Raw genomic sequence first — 11,317 nt, 5'->3', positions numbered from 1 at the left:
GAAGATGTACTTGAGTGCAAGGCTGCCTTTCTACTGGCTACCCCACTCCTCTGAACCTCAGCGTGCACACCAGGAAACCAGGGCGTTAGATCAGCAGATGTTCAACGTCACTTCCGTTCCCAGCACTGTGTATCTCTGATAGTTGTGGGAAGGGGCACAGATACAACCATGGTGATGGGTCGGGGGGCGCCTGGATGTGAGGACGACGGTGGGAGCCTGAGACACAACAGAATGAGCACGGAAATTTTGTAAGAAGCTTGGGAACTTTGAGTTGCTTTATATCAGCCTGTAGCCTTGGGTCTAGGCTCCAGAGTTTAGCACAGAGCCTGGAACACAATAGGGGCCCAATAACATTAGATGGAAAAGGACGGGAAAATAACAACTATCTATGTATTCGTTTTCTGGGACTACTGGGAAAAATGAGCACATACTGGGCAGTTTGAAATGAGGAAATGTATTGTCTCAGTTCTGAAAGGTAGGAGCCCAACACCGAGGTACTGGCAAGGCCATGCTCCCTCTGAAACCTTGAGAGGAGCATCCTTCTGCCTCTTCCAGGTTCTGGTTGCCCCAAGCACACCTTGGCTTGTGGCATCCTGGCTCCAGTCTCTGCCTCCTATGGCCATCTTTTCTCTGGCTCTTCACACTGTCATACCCTGTGTATGTGTCTATGTCCACATCCACATCGTCCACATTTCCTCCTCCTCCTTCTTCTTCTTCTTCTTTTTTTTTTTTTTTTTTTTTTGAGACAGAGTCTCACTTTGTCACCCAGGCTGGAGTGAAGTGGCACGATTTTGGCTCACTGTAACCTCTGCCTCAGCCTCCCGAGTACCTGGGATTACAGGCACATGCGACTATACCGGTTAATTTTTGTATTTTTAGTAGAGACAAGGTTTCACCATGTTGGCCAGGCTGGTCTCCAACTCCTGACCTCAAGTGATACACCCGCCTCGGCCTCCCAAAATGTTGGGATTATAGGCATGAGCCACCATGCCCGGCCCCAAATTTCCATCTTCTTATAAAGATACCAGTCATATTGCATGAGGGTTCACCTTATGCCTTTTTTTTTTTTTTTTTTTCTGAGACAGAGTCTTGCTCTTTCACCCAGGCTGGAGTGCAGTGGTGTGATCTCAGCTCACTGCAACCTTCTGCCTTCCAGGTTCAAGTGCTTCTCTGGCCTCAGTTTCCCAAATAGCTGGGATTACAGGCATGTGCCACCACGCCTGGCTAAATTTTGTATTTTTAGTAGAAACGGGTTTCACCGTGTTGGTCAGGCTGGTCTTGAACTCCTGACCTTAAGTGATCCACCTGCCTCAGCCTCCCAAAGTGCTGGGATTACAGGCGTGAGCCACCATGCTCGGCCCACCTTCTGACTTTATCTTAACTTAATGACACCTGTATGAACCCTATTTCTAAATAAAGTCACATTCACAAGTATTGAGGATTAGGACTCCGACATATCCTTTTAGGGAACACAGTTCAACCCATAACAGCCTCCTTCACAGAACTGTTGCAAACATGAACTGAAATGTGAAATGTCTTGATGACTGGAAAGTGTTTATGTAAATGTAGGCGAAGGAACTCAGCTGGGATTTGAGTCTGGCCCTGTCTCCCAACGATCAGGCTACCCGCAGACTCTCAGCATAGAAGCCTCCAAAGCCCAATTTAGGGGTGAAGACTAATGAGGGAGAAAGAGTATAGAAAATGAGGTCAAGTCATAAAAGACAAATTTCATTACCTTCAAAGAGTTGCCTGTGCCCACTGTGGGTCCCAAGTGAGGGAGGTGACCGTAAATACCCCATGTGACAACTTAGACGTCCTAGAATGAGACCAGCCTTGCCTGCTTATTGATGCCACACTGGAGAGAATGGGAATCACTGATTCACTCATTTTTATGTCTTTTATTATCATAGACTGTGAAGGTGCTGTTAATGAAAAAAAGCTTTAATAAGCACCAGTAATGCATAAACACCACACTACACAGAAGACAGACAAGGTTCCTGACATCTCAGAGTGCGGGTTCTAAAGGACACCCGGACAGTCATGCATGAATTTTATCTAGTTTTTCCCTTTTTTGCGGGGTGGCGAGGAGCGGGTAGCATCAGGGAAGAGTTGCATTCTAATTGGTTATGAACCACAGGTCTAAATTTCAATTCTGGCCTGAATAGTAATTTTTCCTGAAGGTTTGAATAAATCATCCAATCTGCTTCGGTTTCAACTATTTTCAGCATTTCTATTTTAATCATTAATTCTGACTGCTAAGGACCCCGGAGTCACCGAGCCCGTTTGCGACTTAATTTGGGATGGGAATGAGGCAAGAGGAGAAGATGTGCTGAGAACCAAACAGGAGAAAATGGGCTTGACCTGGAGTTTTGAAAGATTTGGTCCAGATACAAGGGACGTTTTCTTATTAGTGATAGCTGTAATTATTTGTTTTGCTCTGGCAAGGTGGATTATAGAATTTGCACAAATAGTTTTGGTGAAGATAGGATAAATTCTCATGGAAGGAAGACAGTTTAATTTTCATTCTGATTTGACTGCAAAGAGACAGTTGGATGGACCCTGCATTAAGGTAAATCACAGAATCTCAAGATAATAAATGCCTTAATCCATTCTGCTTCCCTTTTTGCTTTGAATGGTAAGAAGCTCAGAGCTGATTATACTGTCCCGTTAAATACTCAGGGCACTGTTTCAGTTATCTATTGCTATAAACAAGCTACCCTCAAACTTACTGGCTCAAAACACTTTATTTTTATCTTCCATGGTTCCGTAAGCTGACAGGACTCAGCTGGGCACTTCTTGCTTGCAAATTCTCATGCAGTTTCAGTGGGATGGTGGCTAGGGTTGAAGTCATCTGAAGAATCAACGGGGACAGATGTTCAAGATGGTTTGCTCATTCACGTTTGGGCTGGGCTGACCCGGATGGTTGGAGGCTGACTGAGCACCTCTCTCTCCATCCATGTGGCTAGCTTAGGCCCTCTCACAACGTGCTGGTAGCTGTATGGTGGCTGACTTCCGGGGGGAAGAACTGGGGAAACACTTCCCTTGGGGTCATAATGGGAGATGTGGTTCACGAGTGGGGTCATCATTAGACACATATCACCACAGGTATTTATAAATCTTTTAAAATTTTTTCATGGTCTTATAAGAGCGATATCTTTCCTTGTGGGCCTTTTTTGGAAGTTAGCAAGTATGAATAATACACACACAATGCTTTACTCTTGTCTAAGGCTCAACAATTTACCACCACCCTCACTATGCTACCTTACCTGGCCTTCACAACACTGTGTAAACAGGTAGATTCACTTTGTCCCATTTTTACAGACACAGAGACTGAGGCCTGAAGATTAGTGATCTTCCCAAGCTAGCCCAGCTATGATGAGGTGGGTTGCCCTGGACAAATGTGTCTGACAGAAATCTATGTTCTCAAGCACCTGGTGAAGTGCTGGCAGAGGCCTAAACCTAAAACCCAGATGTGACCTCTTTTCCCCAGCATGCACCTGGTTGCCTCTCCACTGGCCCTTCATAGCAAGAGTTTGGTGTAGTGACATGGGCACTAGTCCTTGAGCGAAATTACCAGAATCCAAACTGGCTCTGCCACCTCCTGGCTGTGGACCTGGGATTTTTCCTATGTCTCTGTTTCTTCATTTGTAAAAGGAGGCTGATGATAGTAACAGTGTCTACCTCTCCGGGTTGCCAAGAGAATTACATGAATGAAGGCCTCAAAGTAATACTTGATAAGAACTGAAAAAGAAACCTCTCCATGAAAAGCTGTAGAGATAAGTGGCTATTAAGAGGACCCCGTTCTAGCTGCCTCTTCTCTGTGTGTTTCTTGACTTTATATGGACTTTACTAAGCATCGCAGCTGATCATGACGTTTCATTGTGCTTGATATTACATATTATCAGGTGGACTAAAAGCCCTAAATCAATGTTAATGCCTACCCAAGATTGCGATTGGAGCTGCAGGATGTAGTTATAAAATATGCCTATGAATTATAGGCACAACCTGCCTTTCCCCAAGCTGTCATGTACACTCACTCTCTTTTCAATTATTTATAGTGACATTCTCTCCCTTGGTGCCCATTCACTCTTCTGTTACTCATTGTCCCAACTGGATCTGGACATTCACCCTTAACTTCTCTCTACTCTATTCATTTTTCAAACGCATGTTCTTCTCAACACGCTCACTCGAAGATCAAAGATCAAAGATGTTCTTTCATCTTTTTTTTTTTTCCAGAGTCTCGCTCTGTCACCCAGGCTGGAGTGCAGTGGCACGATCTCGGCTCACTGCAACCTCCACCTGCTGGGTTCAAGCAATTCTCCTGCCTCAGCCTCCCGAGTAGCTGGGACCACAAGTTCATGCCACCATTCCCAGTTAATTTTTTGTATTTTTAGTAGATATGAGGTTTCACCATGCTGACCAGGCTGGTCTCAAACTCCTGACCTCGTGATCCACCTGCCTCAGCCTCCCAAGGTGTAGGGATTACAGGCGTGAGCCATTGCACCTGGTCCCAAAGATGTCCTTACATCTATGGACACATGCCCTTGATCTTCTACATCCTGTGCACTTTCCTTCCCCAAACACCCAGTACACAGGGACTTCTGTGCTCACTGAGCCTGAAATCCCTGCTTCTTATCCCAATACCCCCAAGGATGGCAGAAGTTTCTGCAACTATGGTGGTGGGGCAGGATGCAGACCTGGGTATGAATAAGGAGGCCCTGGACATCTGGTTGCACCTGCCTGGAAATGTTCAGCTCACAAAGCTTTCCCTTAATGGCCCAAGAGGGCCAGAGAATGGATTTCCCTGCTGCCCACCTGGACACTGCACAAGTAAGTCGTGGGCTGTCCAGAGAGCTTATGTCAGTAGCTGCTGCTTAAGGGGGAAAGTGCTCCTGACACAGGGGAGGGCTTGGCTAAGGGAAGCTGCCTGCTTTTTCCCCCAGCTCAGGGTGGGGGGAAGAATTGAGCTGAATATGCACCTATTCAGAAGGGCAAAGAGCCAAAAATAACTAGGAGCAACAGCATTTCATCTGACAGGCCCAGAAATAGAGCTCATTTTGGAGCATGCCAGGGCTACAGACCGAGTGATTCCAAGACCTTCAGCATCCCATAAAAATACACGGAAAAGCTTTCAGTTTACACAAATGCTTCCTTTTCCTCCTTTACCACAATTTCCCAAGGCAAGGGCTCTGTGGCCCATAGGAAGAGAGTCTGCAGAGTCAGGGATTTGAGGCTCAAAGGATGGGATCTGAGGATAAGGAGATGAGGATGGTATCTGATGGGATGTTCTACGGAAGGAAGAAGCAAGAAGTAACTGTTAAACATGGAGAATTTGAAACAAGGAGAAACAGAGACAGGAAATAGATTTAGGGAAGGTAATGGCTGGGGGCCACAAGAAAATGCCGCCCATAAAACAATGGCATGGAGGATTTGTCTAGATTTCAGAGGTCACCTTTGGCAGAAAGAAAGGCCATGGTATTTCTATTGGCATGGGGAGTGTGTTGCCTGACAGCAATCTTCTATTTTTGCTTTACTCTCTTCTATTTTTGTTTTCTTCTTTTTTATTTTGATATAAAAGGCAAATGTCACGGTTCATTCATTTTCATTCTGAATAACTGAAATTACAGGAAGGAGGGAGGGGGAAGAAAGGAGAAGACTGCAGAATTACAGAGAAACTTGAGTGTGGAAACAGCCATGTTCTAATGGGAAGAGACTGGGGAGACAACAATGAATTAAAAAGGAAAAGAAGGAAGGGAGGGAGGAAGAAAGAGAGGAAAAAATGAAAAAGGAAGATGTTGGATTCAACTTTATTCAGTGAATATGTTCAAGAATGTTCTATGTACAAGGCATGGGGGTACAGAGAAATGGTTAAGAAGCAACCCCTACTTTCAGGGAGCATATAGTCTACTGGAGGAGAACAGGCCAACTAACATACCCAATATATGGGAGAGTTAGCCAATGGCCACTTAGTGTTACAGGCAATGCCTGGTGGGGGCACAGAGAACCGACCCATTTGCGTTTTGACCTGAGGCCATGAGGGAAGATTCCCTGAAACTGGCAGCATTTGCCTGGGTCTCAGAGATTTACGTGGGAGGGTAAGTGGATGGAAGGAACACTCTCTACTCCTGCAAAATGCCTTCCTACCCACCTCCTGTAATCCGGAGGTCATTTGTCTCTGCAGGGGCAGATCTCTTTGCCCCAGACATCCTTAGCATATAGAAATGGGGTTTCCAAGTGCCAACATGGACAGAGCCACTCCAAAGGTAAGTTTTTACTGATCCACAGCAAAAAGCAACAACACATAAAGACAAGACAGAAGTAAAATATTCAGATTAAAGAACAGCATTTTTTTTTTTTTTAAGACAAGGTCTCACTCTGTCGCCCAGGCTGGAGTGCAATAGTGTGGTTAGAGCTCAGTACAGCCTTGACCTCCTGAGCTCAAGCGATCCTCCCACCTCAGCTTCCTGAGTAGCTGGGACTGCAGGCACACACCACTACACCTGGCTAGTTTTTGTATTTTTAGTAGAGACAGGGTTTCGCCATGTTGACCAGGCTGGTCACAAACTTCTGGGCTCAAGTGATCTACTTGTGTTGGCCTCCCAAAGTGCTGAGATTACAAGTATGAGCCGTGGCACCCAACCCAGTCTTTTCTTAGAATGTTAGGCTCTTCGTAATTTTTTGATAGTAAAAGGCCTTGTCTTTTTAGTGAAATGATACTGACAGAAGATAGTATATGCAGTTGGTTTATAAAAACTATTTTTGCTCAGTAAGGTAATCGTTGACCAAGTGCATTGGTCCCTGAGACGTGACTGATCTTAAACCATTTTGGGCCGGGCACGGTGGCTCACACCTATAATCCCAGCACTTTGGGAGGCCTAGGTGGGTGGATCACGAGGTCAGGAGTTCAAGACCAACCTGACCAACATGGTGAAACCCCTGTCTCTACTAAAAATACAAAAATTAGCTGGGCATAGTGGCAGGTGCCTGTAATCCCAGCTACTCAAGAGGCTTGAGGCGGGAGAATCAAACCCAGGGAGTGGAGGTTGCAGTGAGCCGAGATCACGCCACTGCACTCCAGCCTGGGCAACAGAGTGAGACTCCATCTCAAAAAAAAAAAAAAAAAAAAGAAAAGAAAAAGAAAAAAAAAATTTCAGAGCCTCAACACCTCGCCTGGAATGCTATGATGTGCCGCCTGGGCATGCAGATGCAGTGCTTTCTCCAGCCCCTCCCTCCAGGCCTCTGGAGTCTCCTCCTAGGGGCGGGCGGTGATGAGCTCAGGACTCTGTGCCTTTGTCCTTTCCCGTGTTGAGGTGTGGAATTGGTCCCTTTCCAAGGGCATGTGATAAACTGACTCACACCAAGGCAGTAATAAGAGAGGCCAATCTCCCCCTGGGGCCTTCAACTTTTAGTGGAGTATTAAAACTTAATTTAACCTGATGAATTGTAATGGTGAGATTTCAAACCCTTCCATGGGACAATGGGAAAATATATTTCTTTTTAAATAAAGGGCTTTCTCCTGAAATCAGACACCGCCCTCTCAATGACTGACACAAACTGCTGGAGAGACGCAAGAGTGAGGGCTGATTCTGTCTTCTGGATCAAAATGTCCCACTCCCCTGTGAAAAGAAATCCTGACGTTTTCTCTCCCCCTCTCCAATACAGGATGAAACAGTTAATCCCATCAGCTCTAGCCCAGGATGAGAGAGCAACTCACACACACCTCTTAGAAGACCAAACTCTGGCAGGTTTCCTGCATGCCCGATGCTCCTTGCAGAAATAGAGCCATTCTGCCTACCTCTGGAATCCTGGGGCCTCTGGTGGTACCTAATCCACAGTAGGAACACAATAGGGGATGAGTAAGAAGGGAGAAGTGAGCGGTTGGATATGGCAGGTTAGAATCAGCCCAGCCCCCAATGGGGCGCTCTGTTACCTACACTTAGGTAAACCCAAACCCTCAAAGCTCACAAAGCCTTGAAAACTCCCAATTCCATGAATCCTGATTACAAACCACCAGAAGGGACCGTTTGGCTCCCTGAAGACCAACAGAGTCTGTGTGCAATGTGGGAGGAGAGAAACTCCGGACAGTGGCCCAGGAAGACAGGTGGCAACCCTAGAAATGCTGCAATGCCTGTTGTAGCCCCTTTCCCCTGAACTGGCCGACAATTTTCCTTCCACATACATTAAAAGTATAGTCCGTATTTTGACCTGATGGAAAAGATATAGACAGGATCTGGGAAAAAGCCACCAAATCTTTTGTTCCCTTGGACACTCGATAGAATAAATGGTTTTCCATGTCACACAGGAGAATGTTAAGTGCTTTGTTTCTGCTGAAGTGGAACAGAGATAGTGGGAACGTCTGTCAAAACCCCCAAAATGCTTTAATGTGGTGGCAGCTGGCTGGGAGGAGCAGGAGCCCGGTTTCCTAAAAGCCAATAGTTCTGGAAATGGAGGAGGGTTGTTTGAACCAGCGCCTAAGCATCACCCGGGAGCTTGTTAGAAAGGTACATTCTGAAGTCCCTCCCAGGACCAACTGAGTCAGAAATTCTAGGGCTGGAGTCCAGGAATCTGTGTTTTAACAATCCCTCCAGGTAATTCTGAAGTTTGAGAACCGGCGGAATAAGGCGGAATAAGGCCAGGGGGACTCACACAGGTCCACAGCTCTTAGGTGACCTAAAAAAAAAGTGGATGACAGCTGAGGAGCCGCCATGCCCGGTATGACCAGGCCTGTACTGAGCAGCTGAGGGTACATCCAGGCACAGGGGATGCCCACGCCCGTCAAACCACCCTGGGCACCCCGTCTCACCACTAGCCTCTCCCCGACGTCTGTTGTGACTTGACCTATGCTCGTGGCACAGAGAAAGGGCTGTGGCCTCTCAGGCTCCCAGGCTATTGTTCCAATCCGCACAAATCTACCAGTGCCAAAGGAAAGCTTCTGCGAACTTTGGAAGGTGGATTAACTGTTTCAGAGCAGCAGCTGCGGGCCCAGATAGTTGTCGGAGCCGCTAGACACAGCCAAGCGCTTCCCTGAACGCCAAAGCCGGCGGCAAGCTGGTGGTCCCGCCGGCCGGCGGTCCCTCTCCGCCAGGCCGCAGAACCCGGGTAGGCGAGCAGCCAGTCTCAACCTGCGTCCCCAAGGCCGAGGATGTGTCCTGGTTTTTTAAAAAGCTGTTTGCGCACTTCTAGGGCCTCACCCCTTTTATTTGGGGCTCCAGTATTACTGTATTGACCTAATTAATTCATTTTCTTTTCTGTCCAAAGTGGAAGCTGGAGCACAGGGATGCAAATCAAATACAAACCCATCCTGGGTGCCAATACTCTGGACAATTAAAACAAAGAGCGCAGTGGTGGCGGCGGCGGCGGCACCACACAAAACCCTCGGGAAACATCCAGACCGTGCCGCGAACCAGCCGGCAGGGTGGGGCGCAGCCGGGCTGCAAACGTGCCAGGAAGGAGGCGGTCCCAACCCCGCAGGTGGACAGGTGGAGGTTGGCAGGGGTCAAAATCCATCCTGAAGGCCTGGGAGCCGGGCAGCTGCGCAGCACAACTCCAGGGGGCACACTCGCCCTGCGCCCTGCGGGAATGGCGCCCCGGCCAAAAAAGCAACCAGACAAAAACCCATTGCACGGGCGGGAACTGGGCTGTGCGACCAGCAAAAGGGTGGGTGGGAGAAAGAGAATGCGGGAGCGAGGAAGAGGATGGGAAGGGAGAAAGAGAAAAGGGAGGAAAAGGAGAAAGTGAAAAAGAGAGGGCGTTTGGGAGCAGGAGGGGAAAGGGAAGAGGGAGCCGGAGGGAGAGGAGGGGGATCGCGGAGAGCAGGAGCGCGGAAGGGGGGCGGGGGAGGAGCGGAGAGAAAGGGAAAGGGGGGTGCGCCGGGGCCCAGCCACCCGGGCGGGGGGTGGCAGCGGCCAGGGGCGGGACCCGGGTCAGTGCCCACCTGCGTGGGCGCCCGCTGCCCGGAGGGGTGGAAACCCGGGGGCCGAAGGGAGCGGCCGGGAGGCGGGCTGGGCAGGGAGGCAGAGGGGAGGGAGGGGACGGGGACGGGGAGGCGGGGAGGAGCCGGCGCTCGGCTGGGGCTGCGGGGGCGGCGACGGCGGGAGCGGCAGTGGCGGCGGCGGCGGCGGGTCCGGAGGTGGTGGCAGGTGGCCCCGCGCGCGGCGGCCGGCCCGGCCGGGGGCGGGCGGGAAGGTGGCGCCTCGGGCGGGGGCCGGTCCCTGCACCAGGTGACCTGTTCCGGCCCGGATCCGGGCGGCCTCGCCATGCAGCGGCGCGGCGCGGGGCTTGGGTGGCCGAGGCAGCAGCAGCAGCAACCCCCGCCGCCCGCAGTCTGCCCCCGGGCCGCAGCCATGGCCCCCCCGAGTGGCGGCGTCCCCCCGGGCCTCGGCGGCCGCCCTGCCTGCGCGCTGCTCCTCCTCTGCTACCTGGTGAGCGCCGGACCCTGCCCGGGTCCTCCTCTCCGCGCGGGGCCCCGGGGACGCGGGTGGGGGCGGCCGGGGACACCCGCCACGCGGGGCGGGGACGCCGCTGCTAGTTTTCTCTCTTCCTAACCGCTGCGCCCCGGGCGCTCCCGGCACCTGGGATGGGTACCCCGGGCGTGGAGAGGGGTGCGTGGACCGGACTTGCCGCGCTGCTCTCTCTTTCGTGCCCATTCCTCTCCCTCCCGGACTCTCTCTAGACCCGGGTCGGGTTCCCCTCGAGACTCCTTCTTGTCCTGGACTCCACCCGAGAGCCTCGCCGCCGGGAGTTCGCTCTCCGCCTCGCCGCGCGCGGTCTCCAGCCCCCCCCACCCCCGCAACCCCCCACCCCTTCTAGGCTTCCCTCTCAATCTACTCGCAGCTCCTTTCCCTCCCGTGCCCAACTTCGCCTCTTTCTCTTGGCGCCCGCCACCCGCCTCGACCCTCCTTTTGGTTTCCACCGGGTCCTCCCGGCCCGGACGGTTTTCTGCCAACGCACCTCGCATCTCCAGCGCTCTTCAACTCCTCCTTGGTCACTCCAGCCAAGTTGCGGATGCCGGAAAGAAATCTAGTTCTCTGTAACACGCTTACCGCCAGAGTGGTGACTTTAGCTGCGTCTTGAACATTGTCATTTCAGAGAATATGTTTGGCTCATGCATGTCAGTTTGCAATTTGCACACTTCTTGGCTTTTGTTTTAGTCATCAACTAAAGGGCAGTAACCTATTTTTCAAAACCAATTTATTTTAAATACCAGAGTAGTTGAGAGCCCTCAGAACAAGGTGGGGAGAAATTTTCTCAGTTCCTTTGATGGCTTACTTGCTTCTGTTCTGAGTTCTCCTAAACAATAGTAAATTTACAGAAGGCA

At 50.3% G+C, this 11,317-nt stretch overlaps 1 protein-coding gene and 1 long non-coding RNA gene across 3 annotated transcripts in view; one reads left to right on the top strand and one right to left on the bottom strand.

The window, feature by feature from the left end:
• Window positions 1-2,725: 2,725 nt before the first annotated feature.
• On the bottom strand, window positions 2,726-11,051 carry LOC135970888 (uncharacterized). The gene is made up of 3 exons (XR_010586777.2): window positions 10,951-11,051; window positions 7,721-7,824; window positions 2,726-2,851 (listed from the first exon to the last, which is right to left on the bottom strand). It is a non-coding gene; the product is annotated as an uncharacterized lncRNA (long non-coding RNA).
• Window positions 9,506-11,317, top strand: part of SEL1L3 (SEL1L family member 3) — a 117,179-nt gene continuing 115,367 nt past the window's right edge. The window contains exon 1 of one of the 2 annotated variants that reach the window (XM_005554621.5): window positions 9,506-9,657. In XM_005554621.5, coding sequence (XP_005554678.2) covers window positions 9,580-9,657 — 78 coding nt within the window. In that variant the 5' untranslated portion in view covers window positions 9,506-9,579. Of the gene's footprint in view, window positions 9,658-10,101; window positions 10,422-11,317 lie in introns of those variants that run through there. The other variant, XM_005554623.4, reaches the window with a different exon arrangement.

This window comes from Macaca fascicularis, chromosome 5 (assembly GCF_037993035.2).
Source record: "Macaca fascicularis isolate 582-1 chromosome 5, T2T-MFA8v1.1".
Taxonomy (NCBI): Eukaryota; Metazoa; Chordata; class Mammalia; order Primates; family Cercopithecidae; genus Macaca; species Macaca fascicularis.
The sequence above is the reverse complement of the archived record's forward strand: the minus strand, read 5'-3'. Positions and strand labels throughout refer to the sequence as shown.